The 25268-nt window shown below is 42.0% G+C and overlaps 2 protein-coding genes across 2 annotated transcripts; both read left to right on the forward strand.

Moving 5' to 3' along the window:
- Positions 1-869: 869 nt before the first annotated feature.
- On the forward strand, positions 870-7911 carry swi5 (SWI5 homologous recombination repair protein). Its single transcript, XM_084035029.1, has 5 exons — positions 870-1020; positions 1851-1899; positions 1988-2091; positions 2348-2442; positions 6289-7911. Exons 1-5 carry the CDS (start codon positions 923-925, stop codon positions 6351-6353), a joined length of 411 nt encoding a protein of 136 aa, XP_083891155.1. The 5' UTR covers positions 870-922; the 3' UTR covers positions 6354-7911.
- A 581-nt stretch (positions 7912-8492) lies between these two features.
- Positions 8493-24087, forward strand: slc27a4 (solute carrier family 27 member 4). Its single transcript, XM_084034651.1, has 14 exons — positions 8493-8860; positions 10275-10436; positions 12414-12624; positions 12731-12914; positions 14401-14559; positions 15460-15529; positions 15716-15807; positions 16698-16807; positions 17056-17265; positions 17449-17575; positions 18196-18333; positions 18425-18589; positions 19173-19319; positions 19714-24087. The coding sequence occupies exons 2-14, from the start codon at positions 10276-10278 to the stop codon at positions 19869-19871; spliced, it is 1932 nt and encodes a 643-aa protein (XP_083890777.1). The 5' UTR covers positions 8493-8860; position 10275; the 3' UTR covers positions 19872-24087.
- The last annotated feature ends 1181 nt before the right edge of the window (positions 24088-25268 follow it).

Raw genomic sequence — 25268 nt, forward strand, 5'->3', positions numbered from 1 at the left:
AAAATCAGTATGTGGTGAGAGGGAATCAATAGAGAGCTGTGATGAAGGCAGGGATACACTTAAATTGTGCTTTGTCGCCATCTCGTGGTCCAATCAGGATAGTGGATTTGTTGACACGTGCCAGCCAAACATAGGGTCTGACTCCCATTAATTATAAAGGGAATATTTGGATTGATAAACCCTCTCAAAGTTGGTTTAAAGATTGACATTTTTCCCTTACATCCAATTATGATTACACTACATAAAAAAGGGTGACCATTTTTAAATATAAACGTTATTACTTATTTTGGCATCATATAGGCTATAATTCCCGAAATGGGACCCCTTACATTTAGGTCATTTACATTTAGGTCATTTAGCAGACGCCCTTGATGATTTAGTGGAATCATTCAAAAAACGTTGTCCATTTAATAAGATAATTGGTCGTTATCACAGCAGCAATTTTGACATGGCAGGGTAAACACAGGTATAGTTAATACTAATTATGGCCCTCTTCAGTTGGTATGGTATTGTGGATGATGGCTCAATGGAAAGCCTGTGACACTAAAAAATAACTGGAGCATAATTAAGGCGAGGCAAAGACAGAGACATAACTCTCACTCTAGTAGTAGTTAAGTTTTAGTGCTGAAATATGATTATCAGCCACAACAAACATACAAATCTAGGTTGTTTATGGACAGTGACACTGTTTAATACTTCGGAAACAAACTAGCATTACCTTTATTCGATAAAGTCTCCCAAAACGATCTCGCGAGAAGAGAGAGTTCTCCAAGTCCCGCCTCTTGGTTTCAAGAACCAATCACGAGTCTGTTTACGATGAGCCGCGAATTGCGAACTTCCTACTTTTTTTCAGGGGCTTCATATGCTGCTCCTACTGCATTTAATCAACTATAACACCATATTGTTTTACATTTGAGTCAGTATGAACACAGAGCAGTCTGCTGAAACTCTCTGTAGTGCATCTAAAGGTCCAGTTTCGACACCGGAGGGCAACGACCCGAAGAAGGGAGCATTGAGAAGGTAACTTGTTAACAACAGTTAACTATAACGCTAGCTAGCTGATTTGTTTGGCTAATTAGCTTGTCGTTATCACTGTGAAAATATGTTTTTCATAGCCTTGTTGTTCTGTGTCGCTGTGTGTTTTGATATGTCGTCACTGTTTGCTCGGGGATGTCCCTTCTGTTTTACCCTCTTTTATATTTGCTTAAAGACGTTTGATTAAAAATATAAATGAATTTGCGTTAGCTAAACACGATGCACTGTTTATTTGACAGGGTTTCGATGTGGGACAGTGCATAAATTAATGTTTTCCCCCTGTTAGTCAATGATCACCAATAAGAAGTCATCGTTTATCCACTTGTTGTCTAAACTGTTCAAGTTGTTCAAAATGCCTTTTGATTTATACGTAATATATACAGGGTTTTTGCAGAACTTGTCAAATAGAATTTTTTTATTTTTTTATTTTTTTACCATGACAGTTTATTCCTAAAAGCAAACAGTGAGACCTTGGTTTGATATTTAGTGTTATTTAGCTTGGGAATTTATGAAGACTTGGCTTCAAATCAGAAATGTATATCTACACAAGCTAGAATTAAGTTAACCTAATAATTAAGTGATATAATGTTTGCTGAATGTGTTTTGTGCAACAAAAATAGCTCAGTATTGTGGGAGGTTTGCATTCTTGCTGTAAACCTGTAGTTGTTCTCTTTGTATGTACACAGATACAGTGCAGCTTTTTTTGCTGTTATTGTCCATAAGCAATATTGAGTGAACATATAACCAACCACTTCAAAGAAATTATTCTTTCCTCAAACAGTCTTTAACAATAGTTCCCTCCCTTCTCTCCCTAGAACTCCACTGTCAAAGTTTAAGAGAGTACACTCCAACTTCAAATCACCCGTATGTAAACCCCCCTGTCTGTCTGCAATACACACACTTGAATACATGTGCATCCCAGTATCATGGTTGACTGTTTTGCATCTGGCAGCTTCAAGTAACAGAGAGTGCTAAAGTTAGCCCTGCAGAGGAGGTGGCAGAGCTGGAGAGGAGGAGAGAGCAACTCGATACAGAGATAGCACAGCTAGAGGCCGAGTGAGTACAGCTGTGTGTGTGTGTTTGTCTTCCCATGTTCCTGTCTTGGAGGTCCAACTTCAGTGGTGCGGGTTGAGGTTAAGCATGTAGTGTTGATGATTCACTTTAGTGTTAGGGGGCAGAGAACAGTGTCGATCTCCACTATAATACTGTGAAATAGCTTTAATCTGTTTCCAGTGTGTGCAATCATCTGCACAAAGTTCAGTTAATATGATATGTTGTTTTTGATATGTTGTTTTTTTGTGTGTTTCTCCAGGGGATGCAGAGTAGAGGAGCTGGATAATCATATTGATATGCTACATGAATACAATGACATCAAAGACATTGGACAGTCACTCCTGGGCCGAATTGGTAAGAGAATTGGTTGTATTAGCATTTTAATTCACTAGTTTTTTAGTAGCATTTCAAAGTCCATAGTAATAGAATTTACAAGGCCGAGATAACGTTTGAAGATCTAATGTTTATAATTGAACATTGTTAAGGTCCTTTCTTTATATCATACAGAATTTGAACTGACCTAACCAGCAGTGAAAGAAGACCCAAATAAAAAAATAGATTGTGGACAGTGATTATAAACAATATATACATGTACGTATGGTAGTGGGGTGTTTTGTAACTATGCTTATGCGAGATACACTCCTTTAGGCCAGTATTCTGCTCAAATCAGCACAGAGCCATCGTAATTCTGGTCCACAGTCACATGGGGAATCTAGGAATCGGTGAACTGATGTGTGGAAAATGTGTGGAATGACAGCATCAAGAACACCCGCTGTATACGCATAATAACAGACTTGTCTGCTGATTGTAGCGGCAATTTATTGGATGCATCCTCCCTGTTAGCAGTGGACCTTATTTGTGTCCATGACTGATGAAGTCCAGTTGCAGTTATGACTTGTAGGAGTCTTTTTCAACCACTTCGTTGCAGGCTCTCTACACAAAGAAATAGTGGTGTGAGATTACAGCCAATCAAAACCAGTCAGTTCTGTGAGTTGTCTGTCTCTTGACAAGGCAGCGTGACCCTGAACAGACTATGAGAGTACAACAATATGTATTTTTTCTGGTGTGATTTTGAGCAAAACTAAAAAAACGACTTAAGTTACTGAGCTGAATGTAAACATTGAATTGGAGTTTACTCCTAAAACCTGATATGTAGCCATGCCCATTTTTATGGGTGCTAAAATAAGATAAAAAATCATCATGGGTCATTTGAATGAGCTAGTATCTGATTAGGTATCGCAACTATGGCTTGTCAGTAAAATCTTGTCAAGTTGTTGTACAGCCGGCCACCAGAGGGCAACAGAGCAGTGCTTCTGTTTCCCTCTGGCTTAAATAAAAAAAAGTCAAGGCCAGTTTTCTTTGAACAGTATTAAATTCCACAACCCTGATTATTTTTACATTCAGATTCCATTGACCTGGCTTTATAAAATGTTTTAATTAGATTAACACCTCCCCTTAGTGTTGTTTTCATACATCATATGATGACATAAATGTTCATTTTGCTAAAAATTACAATATTTTTTTAGTGCTGCATTTCATAATCAGCTATCTTGAGTCACTGTTGAGATAGTTGCTGGTACCACATTTGCAGGCTGGAGACCCATCACCTTACTTTTTTTAAGAGGGATCAGAAAGTCGTGTTGAAACTTCACCTTCTCCCCACAAAGTCATATTTCCTTTGACACTGCATAATACTGTGTAAATCTGTGTCCTGGCACACACTGTTATAAGGAAATAGGCGACATGGGTGTTGTAAGACTGTGTGTCTTTTTTAAATTATATTTGCATGCATGTATTACAACAGCACGAGGTTGAGGAAGTGTGGAGTTCACACATTTTACACTGTTAGAGAGGGTTTTGGTGAATCATAGCCAAGTAATTTATGGACAGTGTGTGTGTCATAACAAACATGACTTTTGACATGGTGGTGCTGCGTGGTGACAAATAAAATCGGGACATCCCCTGATTTAGCCTATGGCTCTTTGTGGAATATGTGCACAGGAACAGAACAGATGGTTAAATGCTCTACATATTCTGTCATTTTAAATCTATACTGTGAGTTAAAAGCTTGCTATCTCTTTAAATTTTCTGTCAGTACAGTACAGAGGAAAGTCAGGATGATAATGACCTCTTAGTGAATGGAGGTGGCGTTTCCCCTCTGTCACAATGGCAGTCTTTCACATCACTTACACACACACACACACACACACACACACACACACACACACACACACACACACACACACACACACACAGTGTCTGTCATGCAGGCAGATACTCACAACTGTCAAATACAAACACGTGCTATCATCCCCTCTTTCCCCATCCTGCTCTGTCCCTCTCACTCACTTTCTCTATCTCTCACACACACACAATTTCACAAAGAGTCTACACTTAAACACTGAGTTGCTGTTGTGTGCTGTTATTCTGAGAGGGAGGAGATGGGTTGGCTGAAGAGAGAGAGAGGAGACAAGAGGAGATGCCCTGCAGTACCCTCTAAAGACAATTATCCCTTTGTCTCATAGTCTGTCGTTACAGTCATTGTCACATCTCCCAAGAAATGTCTTTTTTTCCCTATAATCTTAAAAATATACACCATCTTAAATGACCTCATCGACAGTGGGTGATAAAGGTGATGAAATCAAGAAGATTCAGTTCATTGTCAAACATATTTTGAACATTATATAGTTATATTGTTCCTGGTCGATTATATTGTATTGGGTGCTTTCAAAAAGAAATCTCATGAAATCCCAGTGAAGGAAAACGGACTGAATAAATACAAGTTTTCTGAAAGGAAACACTCATTCAAAAGCGTGTACAGTACTGTAACCCAATAAAACCCTGTTACCCTGCAGGCGCAAAGATGAAACTTCAAACAATGAACCCCTCTGTAGCTCTGGACCTTCAAAACCTCTTATTCCAACAGCACTGCATGAACACATCACCATCCAATATGATTTGTATGAGGTAAAGGATAGCGTCACTTAAGGGCTGAGCTATATTGTCATCACGGCTGCTAAAAAGACCAGGTTGGAGGAAAAAAAACTGTTGCTGCTTCTTCTCCAATAAGATCCCTGTACCAGTACAGCACATTTGCATGCTGTACAAACAAATACTACACACTTCAGCCCTGTAAGAAAAAACTGTACAAGCCAATGCTCTTTGAATAGCAGCCCGGCACAGCTCAGCTTGGTTTTACATGATGTAAAAGAGGGAAAAATCTAGCTGGTGTGGCTTATTTGTCAGCTATGTGATGTATCTGATTAGTTATACATTTAGATTTTGCTTTATCAGGGTTCATGTGTGGGGATTTTTTAAAGCTCATTTTAGCAATTAAAATGAAGATTGGTTAAGATAAATATGTCTGCTGTATTTAATCATTTCACCAGGTTCCTGCCTTTTATTTAAAGGGACTTAGGGCAGGATTTGTGAAAAAATAAACATTCACTTTAAGTCTTTTAATGCTAATGGGTGATGAAGCGTTCAAAACCAAAAAGAATGAGACCACACACATATCTCCCCATTGCCTTGAACAGGCTGTGTGCTGCATGATGTACTGCAATTCGTGGTCCGAATTTCCCGCGCAGTCCGGCGGACGTGACGTCAAATGACGCTGAATGCGCGTACTCGACGGCTTGGAGACCAGAAGAAGACAAGCGCGGTGGACTCAAGTACTGTATGTGTAGTAATGGACTCTGCTTCGGCCGGAAAACGACCCACCACCACACAAAGTCCACTAAAAAGTAATACCAAGAAGAAAACGAAGGTTTTATCAGCGGCAATTCGTCATCCTAAAGTTACACTAAAATAAACACTTGTTTACTTACTTCGTGGCTTGACATGATGCGGTTCGCAGATGTATGCTACCAACGTAGTTCCGCGGAGGCATGTGCGGAGGGCTTGTAGTAAACAGTCACGTGAACAGCGAGTAAATAAATAACCGTGTCACAGCATCAGCTGCACTGAAGAGTTCGTGCGCGCTACCGCGCCGGCTTGGCAGATGGCTGCAGTTACCCTAACGGCCGTCGTGTCACTGTTGAGTCTTATTTCTTGATCCTGCCCTAAGTCCCTTTAAAGGGTTTGGTGCTATGATCTTGGTCTGTTCAGTGTTTTGGGGATTGTTTGAAAAGGAGACTGGGGGGGAGTTGACCCTGTAATCTGCTGAAGGGGCCTAACCCCATACTTTGCTATGTCTTGCAGCTGCTGTGAGGGGGACCACCACACGAGATCTCTACAGCCACTTTGGTCTGGAACTGGATGACTGAAAAAAACCTATGAAATTACAGGGGTGAGAATGTTTCCTCAGAACAAGAGGAGGGTGGGCTCAAAGAGAAAAGACCAAACAACTTTCACATGGGAGGATAGATTCGGACGAAGGATGTGATCGGAGGAACTGTGTTGATCTCAACCGGCCTTCAGACACAGGTTATCGAATTTTCTAGTTCTGTTTTCACTTCTTGAAAATTATCATATAAGGAAAGATGATGCTGGCCCAGCAGGAAAACATGATTTTATTCAAGAGGCCATCTAATCAAACCATTAACTTAAAGCTTTGTTTTGACATTTGAGCTTATGGAAATATGGTTTGGATGATGGCTGCATTAATGTGAATTCATTTTTTATGAGTTTTTCTTATTTTCAAAAAAGAGGAAATGGGAGTGTTGGCTGGAAGTGTAAAATAAAGTGCACTAGCTCTTGGTATAATATGCTTTTGTACGCTGACAAAGTAGTAAATAAGGCATACAGAACTTATAAACTGACATTTTTTTTAATTTTTATTTATTAACATTCCCTCAACCATTTAAGGAAAGTGAAGTATTTAAATGCATACGTTGAGTTAGTTTTTATAACAGGCCTGTCTGCTGAAGTGAAGCCTACGTTTGATACATCAGTTTACATCCCCCTTAAGGTCACATTAATCACCGCCCACTTTAACAAAAAAATACTAGTTGAGGGGAAAAGGATATTAGGTAACTGTCACACTCCTTTACTGTTTCCTGTTTGTCATCTAAAAGTTTAATCAAGAAGAAAGAGTTAGATATCTGCTTCCTGTATTTACAACAAAAAAATCTAAAATGTTGCTCTAGTTGCCCAATATGGTGGGTTGAACAGAAAGCCTAATTTTAAAAAGCATAATGTACGGGGTGTGCCCTTATCTGTCTGAGAACTACTGATACCACTGACTGTGTCTTCCCGGACTGATAGCGGCAGAGCCCTGATGATGCTGTGCGAGTGCCTGTTTGTGTGCCGATGGGCGTCTGCATATTTCCTCACATGCAACTATGAGAGTGAATGGTGGAAATAAAAGTGTGTCTTCACTTTTATCTCTCATTTGCAGTTCAAAGCTCATCCTATTTTCATATCCTCGTATAACTGATTGTAGGGTATATATACAATATCTTCATGTGTCAGCTTATACCAGATATTGATCACTGTTTGATTATCTGTTTGGTATCGTTGAGAGTTAAGAAATAACTGTATCATCATTCTTTTGGGCTCTCTAGACCACAAGGGGATGTGGCCTCAGTTAGCCTGCAACAATGACCCTACAGCACTTGGTTACGGCATCTTTTGTAACCATCCCAGATGAAACACTTCATGCCATGTCACATTGCTGTAATATCTGAAATGTCAGCCGCCTACTCGCATTCAAAAGTAGGTTTAAGTGATTCTATTGCGTCACTGAGGCATAAAAGACTCTTTTTATTGGTCATATGTGCGCATCTACAAGGAATTGAACTTTTTTGCGGACAAAAAGATATGTATTAATATTAATATTATTATTATAAGCCCAATGTTTTTTTGTTTGTTTTTAAGTGTGTAAGCTACAGTATATTCACATTTATGTGTTGCCAAACTTCTGAGTGCAATAAAGGATAACTGCAGTTTTTTTCAATTCAACAATCAGCTGGTGTAGCGCTGGTAGCTGCAATCTGATGTCTAACGGGTTTTATTGTAGATCTAGGCCGCCTACATGGCAGTGTAACGGCTAGTGTTTGACACCCTTGTCCTTCCTCATTCCTCCGCGCGTCCCTTCACTTGACGGACGCGTGCAGCGCGTCTTATGGCGCGGAGTGATGAATGGACGTAGCGAGGCGGACTCTACAGGCAGAGGCAGGGCCACACGGGTCCCGCATCAGGGTCTAGTCACTAGCGGGGTGGAAACCGTTCTCGCTTTCTATCGCCGAGCAGGCACGCAGGGCCGCGCCGCATTTCCTCTCCACTAGAGCCGCAAACCCCGCCCCGCGCCGGATGGGATGTTTCGAGCATCGCCGTCCTCGATTGGCCCAGCGCCCCCGTCCGTCAGCGCTTATTCCTGATACAGTGATGGGACTCTGACGGCGGTGGGCGGGCGCAGCTGAGAAAATTATAAGGTCATTTGAATTACGCGTTGCTAGCGAGCTCGTCGGCTACAATGGACCCAGGAATGATATCGGTTATCGGGACAATGGTCGGATGATGATCGCGGGGTCAAAGTCGACGCGCGCAGTCAGGAGAATTTGACTCCCGACGCAGCGGAGGAGAGGAGCAGCAGCTCATTGTGGTATTACAAGCAGGAGGGGATCCCGGTGCGCGCCGGCGTGTGTGTGCGTGCGTGCGTGCGTGCCTGTCTCTGCGTGCGTCTCTGTCAAGCCGAGCGAGCGGCGGCGAGGAGCGGAGAGGGCGACCAGGCTAGCCTGTAAGCCGATCAAGGCGGAATCGCACACAACGGGTTTGACGTCTGGGATTTCTGCGCACCTACATGCTGTGACGGCGTAAACGGAGGTGTAAGGTAGGCCTATAATGCAAGCGGTACCAAAAAAAAAATGTATCTAAGCCACAGCCGAGCTGAGCGTGCGCCCCCGCGATGTCCAACTTCACGGATAGCTCCGGTTATTATCTGATCGGAGAAGGCGAAAGAGCCCGGCTGTGACTCTATTGTCCTCTGTCAACCTTGTGGGCGATCGACCTCACTGACTCGGCGCCTCTCGGTCCATGAAAGGTAATTTACGGGAACGTGGACGGCATATTCAGCGTGCCTTCTTCCCCCCCTTTAGAAGAAGGCTGCTGTCACCGCTGTCCGGCCGCTTCCTCGCTATTAAGCCGCCGAGCGCAATCCGGTGCGCGTCCTGCTGGCCCCCGGGCGCGCCTGTTACCATGATAACCTACCATCAGGTTAGCACGAATATTGTCCAATAACGACTGACGGCCCTGGCAGGAAAGCGCACGTGGCTTGATTAGCGAGGCGTAGTCTAAACCCGACGCGGGATCGAGCCTCGCCATCATTTCCCCCATCCACTACCGCAATATGATGCTACGCGCTTTTTTAAATTTCCGGGTGTAGCGGCAGCGAATGATGATGCTGATGGCTTTTTTTTTTCACTCTCCTTTCTTGTTAGTCTCATGGCCTTTTAATGCATTGCTTTCCCTTGATGTGTGACGAATCATATGAAGTCGATCCATCGGATATTAATCATGTTGTAACACGGTATTGCTATGAGACAGCCATCATCATCATCGTCATCATCGTTGCAGCCACACGCAGGGAGCAATACATAACGAGTCAGCATCTTGGATCTACACAGCCGTAGACCCGCTGCCTTTAAACAAACAGCTTCCAGTTGTTGTGACGTGTTTTCCCTACTTACTAATGAATATATAATAAGCGGTAAACCTATCGTTCACTGCTTTAGGATCGTCTTCCTGGCTATCAGGTGGCACCGAACTAACGTCAACACACGCCGTCCTCTGCTGCTCTTAGCTGTCAATATAGGCAATTTGTTTTTGAGTTAGGATTTCCCCAAGGTCTCTGTAGTCCTGGCTTTTTTATTCAGCTGCAAGAGAGAATAAAATGGAAGGATTTTCTCTGTTTTATTCTGAGAGAAAATTAGCTTTTTGTTTGACAACATAGAATCCATGACTAATTACATACGATTAGCCTCTTCCTCATTCATTGCCAGCTCCCTGTGTGGGGTTAGTCGACTAATAGGGGAACAGGATGTCTAAACAAAATCATAGCCGATTACATTCTTTAGTGGTTGGCTTAAATACCAATGTGAAGATGTTCAACATCCTTTTTTTTTTCTTTGCTTACTTTAACCATACATGACTTCTCCCTCTGGACCGCTGGCGGGGTCTGAAGTGTTTGTTATTAATTGTCTGCAGCCATTATCTGTATGTATTAATATGTGTGCGCATTCTTTCAGGATGATGCGTCTAGGGTGTTGCACAGCCCTGCTGTTCGTGTTGAGACTGCTGGTGGGCTTGCCGTGGTACCAGGTTCTCCCGGCCATCCTGATCTTCTACCTGGGAAGCGGAGGATGGAGCTTCCTGCAGATTTTTGCCAAGACAGTTGGCAGAGACTTACAGTAAGCATGTGCATGTGTTGGCGTGGTTCCAGTGTTAAGGAAACTGATGCAATTCAAATGTTTTCCCGTCCAAGCATGTGAAACCTATTGTTATTGATGCAAGTGCTGACTTTCAGCTTTAATTTGAGCACGTTAGCATCCATATTGGGTGAACGGTATCAGAACCGTAGCCCTATCATTGTCGTAATGTAATGTCTCCTTTAATGTGTACAGGGGGTTATTATGGATTCAATATGGATCTTTAGCCTTGGAAAAATGTAGCCTGACGTGTTTTGAAAACAGCTTGGAAGACCCGAGGCTCTTCCTCCACAGGCCGGGTTTTACCAGCTGCATACTCCCGTCGTGCGTGTTTGAAAACTTGACATGGCAGGTAGCCTGAAATAAAGGACAAAGGCCAAATGGAGAGGATGGGGAAGGAGCAGATCGTTTAACCGTCTTACCTAAAGCCAATATTTACAAATGGGGGTTACCATGGTAATTGGTTTGTGATTAACTTCCTTTTTTAGTCAGTCATGGTAAAACAGGAAATTGTAAACGCTTTTTATGACCTCCATGACATAAGCCAAAGTGATCATTCCAGTAGTAATTAGTGCTTTTCTGTGAGGCGTGTCCAAAAAAAATGCTCTTTGTTCTGCCTCCAGTTAGAGAGATTAAAAACCAGTTTCCAGGACTATATGTAACTATCATATAACTTAGTTTTTTTCTTCTTTACACCGATTGCCACCTATGCTTCAGCTACCTCGTTGTGTGCACTTGCTCCTATGCAAACACTCGTCACTCACTCTAAGTGCAGTTTTGATAGCGTTGTCGTTATTTAGATATGTTGATAATGGCTAAAGCCCCAAGGTTAAAATGTCATAATATGTGACCCTGTCAAAGCATGCCCTTTCCCCCAGTTACTCATAAATTCCTCATTTGTAATGTACTGTGACGAGGCTTGGAGGGTTTTAATGCTGGAAGAAAGAGCATGGCTCACACCTTAATGCCTTTGTAAGCTAAACTAACATCCAGGATTCTCATTTCTGACAGTGACAGTGATTGAAAATATCTTATGCAGTACAATTTGTTGCCAATATGAAACACTCACAAACCTGAATTAAGACACCAATAGAAGTGAATAATGTCAGATTTATCATGGATCTTAATCAAAGTTTTTTTTTGTAAAAATAGGGGAAACGGTATCTTGAGAGAAAGAAGTTAACCACACAGTGTGGTGTTCTTGCAGCTCCTCTGTTGGAACAGATTGATTTCCAAACAGCTTTATTGCAGCCAAGCGTACTAATGACTTAGGCAACTGTGCAACAATAGTTTATCGTTATCTGGACCAACATGAAGCCGATATCCTGTGTAAATGATAAAACATATCATTATCATCATCCCCACGATGTGGTCATCATGTACCTTGGCTCAGTAGATTTTTATGACGCTTGTGTAATAGCACAGAAGAATGCCCACTATCTGTGCCTTTGCACCATAAATCTGAATTATGGAGTGAGATCCTTCCATTTGGGCAGACTTTGCCCCAGGGACCCACCCAGCTATCTCTGTCATAATGTTTAATGCCTTGTGTTGTTCTGCACAGTGTAAGTAATAGATGACCTCGGTTGGTCAACCATGGAGCTTCAGAGTGTTGGATATCAAATTACTATGAATGACCATTAACATGTGGTGCCCCTTAACTGCAAATGATGCACACCTTATATTCTTCCTCACTGTTATTTACAGAATGCTGTATTTGAAACGATGGATGTTCAGTTAGCTTTATAGTTTTGTGGAAGTCATGTCATTGTTGCATGTTAAACACTTGCAAATATGGACTGTTTTGAAAGCTTTGTGACCAAAAACGAAACAAAAAATGAACATTTAGGAAATCAATCTAAAATGTGTGCTCCTCGGAAAAAAAGGTTAAAACATGCAAAATAATTGTATATCAACTGTCTGTTTTCTCGTTTTTAATATTTTCTGTTGCTCCTTCAGTGCGGCAGGTGTGCTATTGCGGGTGAAGCTGAATGTCCGACGCCACCTCAGGGAGAAAAACACTATTCCCAAGATCTTCGCCGAAACGGTGCGCCGCCATGGCGATAAAACAGCGCTGATCTTCGAGGGCACTGGGGAGAGGTGGACCTTCCGACAGCTGGACGAGTACTCCAACAGAGTGGCCAATCTGCTGCTGGATCGGGGTTTCAGGGTAGGTCCTGCACAACAACATATACCTGGAAAGAATTGGGGAAAAACGGGACGAGACTCACGCTAAAGACAAATAAACCCCTCCTTTTGTTCTGTCTCCATATCAGGAGGGTGACGTGGTAGCCCTGTTCATGGAGAACCGGTCCCAGTACGTGGGCCTCTGGCTTGGCATGGCCAAGATTGGAGTAGAGGCCGCTCTCATCAACTTCAATCTGAGACTAGAGGCGTTGGTCCACTGTGTCACCATCTCCAACGCCAAGGCCGTGGTGTTTGGCTCGGAGCTGAATGAAGGTAAGAGCGGGAGGCTTGAGGAGCGGGTGTGTAGAGATGGACATTAGAGAGGCAACTGACTGATATGTGGGCAGATTTTTGCATGTTACAGTAACATAGTGAAACTTCAAGCCCAAGATTTGAGGATTGTCTCAGGATGTGTACAACACTGATTGCTGTTGATGTGTTGCTGTTGTGTTTCCGCTATGATGAGATGGAGGTGAGTGGTGCAGGGAGGGAGCAAAAGAGGTCATAAAAGATGGATGGGTTTCAGAGGAGGTGTCTCTTCAATATCAGTCAGTGGAGCTTTAAATGGCTGATGGAATGGAAAGAAGGGAAGTGGAGAAATGTCTCCATCATCAATCTGCAGCGTTCAAGGACTGAGTTGGTCAGAGGAGAGAGCCGATAAACTAAATTGGATATGTGGTGTGTATGGGGGGAAAAAAACTGATGTAAGCCATTTTATCACATAAGTTAGCAATTGTGTTAATGGAATAGCTCTTTGAATAGATGATAATTATAATTAATTTATTTATTATAATGATATTTTTTTAATTTGTATAGCAACCCTTCAGAGCATAAATACAGAGTACTTGACAACAGCAAGGTAAAAAGGGAATCCAATCAAATGAAAGCATAATTAAAAGAACATAAAAGTAAGAATAAACTATCCAATACGATATTAAAATGATCAAACCATAGACATACACAGCATGGAATTCATAATTAAGGATTTTTTTAAAAAGAGGCTTGCCTAATCTTCTGGATTGGTTGCACATTATCTGATAGCGGCCTGCAGAGAAATGTGTGAGTCACATAAATTCGGTCAAGATTGCCTCACATTTGACACACATTGCTTCACCCCCATGTCTTAAGAGATGGATGCCGTCACATCTAAGTAAATGAATCAAAGTGGTCATATCTACAGCAACGTAGACTGATAATGTAAGATTTAAATCAATTATTACATGAACGCGTGAGTGTATTTTAGCGAATTGTTCAATGTCCAAACAGAACTAATGTCTAATCTACTAATAAACCTTATACTGCTTAGACTTGGGAGACACTAATGATCTAAATTTGCAGCGGCTCAGTTGAAAACATAAATTAGGGATGTATTTCAATTTCCTCATGGCCCTCTTTTTGGGTCTCTTCCCAGTCTTAAAAGCCCTGATCTCAACCGCTATAAAGAGCGACCGCGTTTGGAGCTGTTCATCCTGAGATTGATGGAACAACAGAGTTTGTGTTGGATGCTGGACTCGTCATGTGCTTTATGCCCTTAAGTAATTGGAAATCCAGCCTCTTTGATACAGAACAGGCCAATGTCAAGACAGTAGCATTAGTACTGAACCAGCACGACATACAGCTTTTAAATGAAGACACATTACGAGAACTGTTTCAGTTTCTCTCTTCCGCTGTCGCTCATATAGATACTTTCTTGCTCTTTTGTCACACTGCAGCTTTATGTCAAGCAAACTTATTTTATGTGTCTCTCCTACTCCCATAGCGTTGACTGAGATCCACAGTTTAATGGGGAAGTCGGTGCAGATGTTCTGTTCCGGAGACTGGGACCCCAAACGAGTCCCGCAGGGAACCGAGTGCCTGGAGCCTCTGCTGGACGCCGCCTCGTCTCACCTGCCAAGCCGGCCGCAAAACTGCTTCACAGGTAAGAACGCCACGGAGTACGTTTCACAAAATGACATGTAACAGGAGCTTTTGGAAGACATTTGAAGTGATGTTTCCCATGGTGTAAAAATAATAATAATAGAAATTGAGAATTACTGATGACTCATCGCCAGAGATTATATGGGTTGCTTGTTTCTAAGGCAACTGGTAGCTTTAGTACATGGGTTACAGGGAGAACAAATCGTGTCCACAATATTAACAATCAAGACGTGCGCATGACGTGCATGAGCCTTGGTTCACATAAGGAAAAACTAGCGAGATAGAATATTTTACTGTTTTGAGTCCTACCCGCTCACCCTCATTTGCTCTTGAACACCATATCTAATCACTGAACCCGTGACCTTTGTTCATGTTCACACTTGGCAAATCCTGGTACCCACACATCTTGTACATGCACATAGCCACCATAATCTATTCATCTAGCCGTATGTTGGCGCACAGAAATCTATTTCTTCTGCTCTTCAGTGGTTGCAGTTTATTACGGATAACATCAGTTGTGAGCTGGAAAGTAAAATCCAAACACAAGTGGTTCATTTTGACGCCAGGACGTCTCAACTGACTCAATTTTGCACATCTGGATGCAGGAGTTCAGGTCTGAATAAGATCTTGCTGTTCAGATCATGAACACTGTATCCCAGAAACAAAGGGACTGATTCAAAACGAGCTGGCAATCATGACTGTGAATTGATCTGTAAATCAGAAACGAAGCCGCGCAGCTAATTAGAACTGAGTATTCAGCTAAATGTTTATTTCAAAAGGGCTACGAATTCAAACGGGACGGAGCATTAACTTTTATGCACTTAAGTGCACGCCAGAGTCATTGGCACATCTAGTTGTTGACATGCGTGTTATCTCACTCTCACCCTGCTGTCTGCTTCAGATCGCCTGTTCTACATCTACACGTCAGGAACCACTGGGATGCCTAAAGCTGCTATTGTTGTGCACAGCAGGTAGGAAGGAGTCGTGCAGCTAACTAACAGACACACAGGAATTCTGCAGCTGCTCGCTCTGTTGATCCATGCCGCTTTCATGTGCAGAATAAATACTGTTAGGAGAGAGTGGAAGAGAAATGTATGAACATATTGCTTCATTTGTTGACTTATTGTACTTTCTTGCACTGCCTTCCTGGGTTTCAGGTACTACCGGATGGCAGCCTTGGTTTATTACGGCTTTAAAATGACTTCAGACGATGTGTTGTATGATTGCCTTCCGCTCTACCACTCTGCAGGTAAAGCTATAACTTTGTGTGGTTTAAGTTGATATTTTTAGTTACAATCAACTTGTTCCCCTGTCAAGAAGTCTGTCTGTTCTTGTCAACACTTTCGGACACTGCTTGGATCAATTTCCTCTGTTAACGACATCACTGCTGTCGCACAATTAAAACCTGCCAGATCAACAGTGACTGGTAGATCATCCATAATGCATACGGACATATGTTATGGTAATAAACACACTTTGTAAGATAAATTAGTTGTTTTCTTGTAACTTAAGTTCCCCTGGTAAGCAGTGATGCTGCATATATATCTAGGGCTTTTATTGTGAAAGGAAAGAACCTCCTGTTTTCAAAGGTAATAAGTGTATTTTCCCATATTAATAAATAAATTCTATTATGATGCATTGCTCTACTTACTAATTAAATATATTATTTTTGCGCTACATATAATGGATTTGTCTCAATCTAGCTGCTCTCTCTACTTTCATCCTGTCATTTTTCCTTCAGTGCAATGCATGCTGGTATATAATGCTTGGTTATTCACCCTCGTTGTACACTAATTTTCAAGATGAATTGTGAGATATTCGTGTCCACTATATAGGGTATAATAATTCTCATAAAGCATTTGGACAGCATGACAACATGGCAAGCTCCCTATTTTCTAGTGATTTCGGACACAGCCTTCATCTTGGTGTTCAGCATCCAGGCTAAAATTGTGGATAAAGCTAATTTGAGTGTTGCTAATGTTCACCTTTTCTAGCACACATTTAGTCTCAGTGTTCTTGACTTCTTCTGCTCACAGAAAATGGTGTAGTAGTTGCATTCTGTTGCTTTGAATTATGTTTTTTTTCTGTTTCCATGTTGAGGCTTGACCATGACAACATGTCTTATCTATTTTACTACAGGTAACATTGTGGGAGTGGGCCAGTGTTTAATACATGGCATGACTGTAGTCATCAGAAAGAAGTTCTCTGCCTCGCGTTTTTGGGACGACTGTGCCAAATACAACTGCACTGTAAGCAACCATGTAGATAACGAGACACTGACGCAGATTTGATGGGCAGAGTAGCCCAACACAATCACTCAGTATTGCTCAAAAGTGTCTTTCCTGTCACTTTTTCACTTTTTTGTTGTTGTTAAAGTCATTATTATTGTTGTATAAGTCACCAAGTAAGCTTGGAATTAAATCAATCTTCTTGTCTCTGTTCTCTCGCATCCCTCAACGTTTGTTTCTCACTCCCGTTCTGCTCCATCGTCCTCCAGATTGTGCAGTACATTGGTGAGATCTGCCGATACCTGCTGAACCAGCCGGTCCGGGACACAGAGCAGCAACATCGGGTGCGCATGGCGCTGGGAAACGGCCTGCGCCAGTCCATATGGGAGGAGTTCATGAACCGCTTCAACATCCCCCAGATCGCAGAGTTCTATGGAGCCACAGAGTGCAACTGCAGCCTGGGCAACTTCGATAACAAGGTGGGAATGTGCAACAAAGTAGTGATGATTGCTCTGACCTGCTCTGATTTGCTTTATGTTGCAATTATGTGGCGCCCTTTTCTTTTCTGCAGCTTTGATAGCGTCTCATCAATACAACACACAGCTCTGCAGCTTATTGGCTGGTTGGTCTGCCTTGTTGATATGTTTTTGTCTGTGCTTTAGATCGGAGCGTGTGGATTCAACAGTCAGATTCTACCCTTCGTCTACCCCATCAGACTGGTGAGGGTGGACGAGGAGACAATGGAGCTCATTAGGGGACCTGATGGCGTCTGTATTCCCTGTAAACCTGGTAGGTTTACTCTATACACCTATTTAACGTCAACTTTACACTTTGTAAGCCATAAAGCACATACAGAGAGTTGGTATTTAGGGGGGAAATTCACGTAATTTGTTTGATTGTGAGTTAAATAAATCTGGACACGTTGCCTATAATGGCAGCAGTCATTCTTGTATGTATTTGTCTTATACCTAGCTAAATAAAATGACATGTGCACAGAGATGTTGGTACATGTGCTTGTCCTTAGAAATAAAGACCACAAAAGGAAAGCAAATAGTCCTATATGTTAAGAAGAGTATTCAAAATTGAAGACTTATTATCATTAATCTTCAACACAAAAAACTACTCTGGGTACAATGCAATCATTTATCTGGGATTTTTTACATACTGGCCAAGAAGAACACTCATAGGTTAATAGGCGCACAACTCCCTCAAAATGATTGCCTGGCATTGTGTTGATTGTGTGAGTGTAGACAGACAGTCATGCACAGACACACTTAGTCTTTCCTGAAATCCCTGATGGAGCTATTAAAACAAAAACTCCACTTTATGTGTGGAAAATCGTAATTCAATTTGCCGTAATGATAACCAGTAATACATTCATAAATTTTTTCTCTTTCTTTCTTTTTTAGGGGAACCCGGGCAGCTAGTCGGCAGGATCATTCAGAATGACCCTCTTCGAAGGTTTGATGGCTATGTCAACCAATCAGCAACCAGCAAGAAGATTGCTCAAAGTGTCTTCAAGAAGGGTGACAGTGCCTATCTCTCTGGTTAGTCTCACACACACACACACACACACACACACACACACACACACACCTAAATGAATCTAAGCCATCACCCCTCCCGTCCTTTCACCAGGTGACGTGTTGATCATGGATGATTGCGGTCACATGTACTTCAAGGACCGTACGGGAGACACGTTCCGCTGGAAAGGAGAAAACGTCTCGACGACCGAGGTGGAGGGAACTCTCAGCCGGCTGCTAGACATGAAGGACGTAGTCGTCTACGGAGTGGAAGTGCCAGGTAACAAATCTGTCAATACACACGTGTTTTAATTTGAGATGTTCCTCAGGGAACAAGCGACACGTCTGCTGCCTACGCGTGTCCTTAACATAGGTCACTGCCGTGTGTATAGAGCAGGTGAATGGAATACTGAACTAATACTTAACGAGTGAGTTATCGCAGCTGCGGCGTAGTAGTAGGCTTCCTCTTGATTTATTATGACATGAAATTAATTTCTCCCATTTCCAAACGTCATTACGCACGAGGCTGAGCTGTAGTTGAGGCACTGCAGAGACAAATCACCCACCCACTTGCAAGTCTCTGTGATGAGATATTGGAAGATAACTTTATTAATCCTCCAACACGAACACCGCCCCGACGCTAAATTAAAGAAATATTCAAATCCAATCAGTGATCTATGAGGTCTCTTGAAGCGTCTCTTCCAATACTCGCAGTATATGAGGTGAAGTGAGATACTGTGTGAGGTCACAACGAGCTCTGCACAGCATTCGTGGCCTCGTTGCACAACCACAAGCATCCGTCCTTTAAACCTCAGGCGTACACTGGAGTGAATCCTCCGACATGCCTGTTTCTGTGTGCACAGGAGCAGAGGGAAAGGCTGGAATGGCCGCCATCGCTGATCCGTCTCACTCCACTGACCTTGAGAAGTTTGTGAAGGACATGGAGAAGGCTCTACCTCCATACGCCAGGCCTGTATTCCTCCGATTCCTTCCGGAGGTCAACAAGACAGGTAAAAAAATTGTTTTTAAACTGTCGTTTGTCCACTTTTTTGGAAGAAAATAGAACCGGTTGGCTGGAAGGCCTCTGAAGTAGTATTTAAATTGCCTTAGCTGGCCTCTGATTCGTCCTGATTGTATTGAATTATTTTATTTAATTCAATAAAACCGTATATGAGATTAGGTGTATAAACTCGATGGTGTGTTCTGGAAGAATCTAAGGCCTAATTAAGCCATCAGTCAAAAAAACATTTTAATTATTATCATACAATAACACAAATGAGAGAATTCTTCAGCGAAAAGTCCTCATGGTTACAGTCAGGACACTGAAGTTCAGTCATTTCATCTTAAAGACTAAGGCTTAGTTGGATCCATGAAATACCTACATAACCTCCGTCTCTTCCTCAGGAACGTTTAAGTTTCAGAAGACGGACCTGCGTCGGGACAGCTTCGACCCCGCCGCCGTGTCAGACAGACTGTACTTCCTGGATTCCAGAAGAGGGTGTTATGTGCAGCTGGACGAGGAGCTTCACCGCTCCATACTAACAGGGAAACACAAATTGTGATGAGCAGGCTGACCACTACATCTACACACAAGTACACATCGACACACACACACACATGCAGATACAGGAAAGAAGACTATGTTGCGTGACCAGGAAAGCAGAACGCAGGACCATGTCCCCATAATAAAATGCATATAACATAATGGCCATCCACACTCCCTTACTCAAATGCCACCACACATACGCACGCATTGGATTCCCAAAACCACTTAGCTCTTTCAAATCCCTCAGCAGCAGACTGATGCACGCCACACACACACACACACACACACACACACACACACAGAGCACCACTCCATCCATCCCCGGCAACTCCTCTCGCTACCTCAGCAAACGCAAAGAGAGGCACAAACCTGGTATTTGGTAACTTGAAACCAACCCTTCCCAGCCACACAATCCCTGCCCACACAGTCCTCCGGCAGCCACCGCCTGTCCATTCTGGTCCATCAAAACCACATGCGTTGCTGGGGGACGGCGAGTGGGAGCGATGCGGAGTACGAGGTTGCCTGGCATCCAGAACGCAAAAAGCTTGAACTGCAGATATCCACGGACTTAAGGATGCTGAGAAGGAATTTAGTAGAGAGGTGCGTTTGGGACAACGGAGGGACCTATGAGGACCTAAACCGTCTCTCTGGTGGTTGTTTTCGTCAGTGAGATGTTGTGATTAGAGGCTCTGCCGTCGGCTTCACCTGTGCAATCAGCAGTGACAAACCTGCATGACAACTTCAGCTTTTCTTCCATCTCATATTAACCTCATAAAAATGATTTTCCGATCTCCTTTGCTTCATTTCCACCTCGCTCTACAGAGCTTGGGATGAAAATGAGGAAAGGACACTAAGTTTTGTTTGTTTATTTTAAAAAAAGGGAACAACATAACGATAGGGGGAATATTGGAAAGCCTTTGACATGTAACCCATAGTTACAGAAATGAAATTAGACCAGCGGTTCGGCCTGAAAGATCAACTTAAAGTGCAATAGGGCTCCAGAGTTTGCAGTGCAATAATCAGCCGCGCCACATGAGAGCTGATGTAAAACAGAGCTTTGTATTTAAATATGTCTGCATCACACCAAATATATTTAAGTTGTAGTGTTTGTTTACATATTTAAAGGTAATATGAAAGTAATTTAAGTTGATGTAAAAGCTTTCTCTTTTTGTTGTAGTGCAAATGTATCAGGGTTATGTTCACATGTATCCAAATCCGTGCTTTTAGTCACTCCTCAAAACAACACTGCGGTTTGTATTTTATATCAGCTGCTGGAGCACAAAGCCAACCCTGGGCTAAATACATGGGGCTATTTCCATAAACAGGTCTTATTCGAGCTGACATGCAGTATGTTTGCGTAGCTGTATTGTGCAGGTTTTGTCCTAAAAGGTAGACTGTGTGTGTGTATGTGTGTGTCTATTCTTCTAAGACATGTGTAGAAGACTTGACTGAAGACAGAGAAGCACCAAATCGCCTCGTCATCGAGGACTTGTGTTTCCAACGGTGCTAAAGAGGGATCGTTCTGTCAGATTCAAGAGAGCCAAAAGATCCAAAGATTCAAATGCAGGATTGGGAACATTGTCACAGACTGGGTGCGTGGAAATGGAACGAAGAAGAAGAAGAGGAAAATGTGCTTTGTCATCGATGTTTAGTGTGTTGTTTGCGGTATCTGTCATCGGAGGTTGTAGCAGCATGAATGAGCATCATCAACCACGCAAGCAGAGCACTGTGCCTTACTGTGAGTTCACCTCCCAGATTCACAGGCCCTGGCCCACCCATAGTATTTCATCTGCTTCCCTATGTCGGACATGTTTCATTCAGCGTCTGTCTACCACGATCTCATTTGTCTGGCTTCAAGTTCCCTGTCATAAAAGCCTCACAAAGCTGACCTATATCATGGGAGCTCATGCTTTTATTCTGAAAATCTTCTGATAGGAATCCATGGCACTCCTGGAGAGTTTGTGTTGGTGTTTCAATCCAAATTTTCTCGCACTCCTAACGTCCTCGCTTCCTCTCCTTTTGAGGTCGCTTTCGGTCTTTAATTAATCCAAACTGTAATCTTAATTTGTCTTCTAGATTTCTTATCCATTTCTTGGGTTGTCTTAGAAGTTTCCATTTGCTCCGCACCTTTATCATCTGTCTGCCAACGACCCCAATCCCTTCATCATCATCATCATCATCTCTAACCTATTCCCTCCGTCTTCTCCCTCTCCATCCCTTCGCTGCCTCTGTCGGGTACCGAGCCTCCCACCTCAGCCATGTATGCTTCATCTTCGCTGTGCTCCTCTTCATACGATGGTATAAACAGTCACATATATTTCAGATATTTCCTAATTGGAGTTAATTAAGTGTTCGTCTGGCTCCGACTCCACACTCAAAACTGTCCTCGAATATCTTTTGCTGATGCGTGTTGTGCATAGTCTGCCATTACCCTGGGGCTTTTTTTTTTTTGTCTCACTTTTGCAACCAACCACATCCAAAGCCATGTCCAGTACAGCCAGCCCGGCCACAACACTGGTTGTGTAACTGGCTGTAGTGTAGATTACTTATTATTCTTTATGGGCTTTATTGAGGCAATGCTTTGGCTACTTTGTTCTCTGCGGAGCGATTCACGTTCATACTTTGCACTGACTGACACAGGCTCTAATTTCCCCGTTTGGGGGGGAAAGACCAACAAAGCCGTTTGACAGAATTTGAGATTAATCCCAGTGGTTCAAAGAGTCTCTGTCGCTCACTTCTATTTATTTCTTTAATGATTTGTGCAAAAATGTTCTCATGAATGTCTGAAAAAGCAAATGAGTGACCAATGATGATGATTTTGTAAAGAAAAAGGTTACGTATCTAAGGGAACACAGTTTGGCTGTAATGATGCTTGTGGCTTGAGGGGTTGTCGACCCTGACCAAACAGTCCCATGGCAGAGCACTCTGAATAAGATGTTTCCATTTTCCACTCTTTTTTTGTTTTTTAAATTATTATTTTTGAAGAAACTGTTAATTATACTTTTATTGTTTCACTGCTGTATGTGTTTGCTTTTGTTTTCTTTTGCGTGAAATCATAGCTTTTGTGATTTTGGTATATAAAAAAAAAAAAAACGGGATTCATGCATGAGTGTAAGACAATCGATTGGCAGTTGTGTTTTTCTACTTTTTTTTTTGTATTTATTTCTTTTCTTTTTTTTATTATAAAAGGCACTAGGAAGCGGCCGGGGAGCAAACAGTTCTGGATTCAATCGGTGTAGTTATAGAAGTTGACCTGGAGCCAATTAGCCATGTCATAGCTAATAGATACTGTTTTTGAAAAGTTGCTGGCATACCCAACATGCAGGTCTGCAGGGTGTGAGGGGTCTGTGGGACAGACTACATTGAGGTTTGTGTGTTCCACCAGAGGGCGGCGCTGTGTCCTTTCTCAGAAAAGGGAGAGTAAAAGACACGTTTCCATGGCATTGTTTTATCATGAAGTCTCTGGACGACTAATGAAAGCACCTAATGACTGCTGTATGTACTGTAAATATGACTGTAGATAGCAGCGTATTGGTGGGAATGAATCCATACATGATATATCTGTAAAGGATTTAAATGTTTGAATCCGGCTATTCATATTATATGTTAAAACTTGGTTAAGAGACAAATTACCATGTTTCAGGTCCTTTTGGATATTTTTGTCATTATTGAAGCCAATGTAATGCCAGCCCTCTAATACACTCTGACTACAAAATTAGTCAATTAATGGTGATCGATATAATAATATAATTTATATCATACCAGACAGGCCGTACCATCATCCAGAAACCCTGGTGGAGGAATTGTTTCACGTTCCCGTGACGCTGCTCTCACTGTCCCTCATGCCTCTGATCAACATTTTCTCAAACTGCTGCTTTTTGCACTTTTTTGTTTGTTTTTCCCCGTCGTGGTCCTCGAGAACATCGAGCATTGCTAGAGAAGGAAACACGTTTGTACACATCTGCCTATGTGTGTGAAAGGTTGTTTGTTTTTTTTAACTGTTATTATTTAATTTTGTTTCATTGCACAGGCGGCAGCTCTCGGTTTGTGCGGAGTGTGTAGGGGAGGTCTGTGAGGTGTGCTGTGTGTGTGAGACACACACGCTGATGTCCTCTTGTCCACTGAAGGCTAGCTGTATACATCATGCATCATTCAAGAAAATGAGATAAAAGCAGTGCTGCAAATGGAAAAATCATTATTAATAAAAAAAACTATTTAAATTGTTCACTTAGGCTCTGATTGTTGTAACACTTTTCTTGCGACTGAGCAGATTTCATAGTTGCATTCACGCCTGTTTTGTTTAGTTTATCCAGAAAGATTCTGACTATTGAAAAGCTAAAATATTCTGGCAACACTGACGACCACACAAGTTTCAACTGTTTCAACAATGACAGCATGGCCATTTACCCTGAAACATTAGGTTCACTTTGGGGCACACTCATTTTCCTGTGAAATAACTTCCTGGTATGTACTTTTTGTTACTTAATTATTGACCTACAGCAATGCAATTATAGGTTCATACAATCGTATGAGTTGCCCCTTTTAGGCACTCCAAATTCTTTCTAATTTACACATAGTATATTGTCCACATATTTGATGTTTTACTATATCAGGAAATATATTTCTCAGGCAGGTGCATCAGAGAAGAGCTCGATATCGTGTAAAACAGACGTTAAGAATTTTTTGGAAAGTCAGCAGCTCAAGCTGACACCAGAAATACAAATTATTTAGTTTTTAATTATTATTTCGCTTTACCTTGAACAGTGAAAATGTTAGTAAATGTCCTTTGTGGAAATGTATTCTAACTGATTTTTGTGGTGATTTTCTATCAAGACTACAGTGATCCTATCGAGGCAGAGATCCTGAAATGGAGCAACCTGAAACTGAAGCTTGAATAGGAACTTCAAAATTAACCTGAACCTCTTTACAGATGAGTCACTGATGTCTCTTTTCATGACATCAGTGATAATTATGAGTTGTGTTCCATGCTGCAAGCTTGTTTTATATGCAATCATCAAACTGTTAAGACTGTATTATTACAGTACAAATTTTAAGTATTTTTATTTTCTTACTTTGGGAAGGGAAAGGGGAACTATTGTAACTTTTAATCAACTACATTTATTGCTACTTTTACTTAAATGATTTGACATCTTCCACCAGTGTTGGAGCTTAGATGCAGAACTTACCGATCCCTCTAAGTTTCCTCCTTCTTCTATCAACGTGGGACAAAGTCTTGTGAAACCCAAGTGTCTTGTGAAGGAAGCACATGCGTCTCCAGCTGATATTGAGAGACCACAAGGCGGCTATATTACTGCACTTATGGGAAGTGAAGTCTAAGTCGGGGTTGTTTTGGAGCCACACATCCTCAACACTTGGCCACTGTTCCCTGATCCCCAGCGATGATTGGCTGACG

This window comes from Eutrigla gurnardus (assembly GCF_963514095.1).
Source record: "Eutrigla gurnardus genome assembly, chromosome: 19".
Lineage (NCBI taxonomy): Eukaryota > Metazoa > Chordata > Actinopteri > Perciformes > Triglidae > Eutrigla > Eutrigla gurnardus.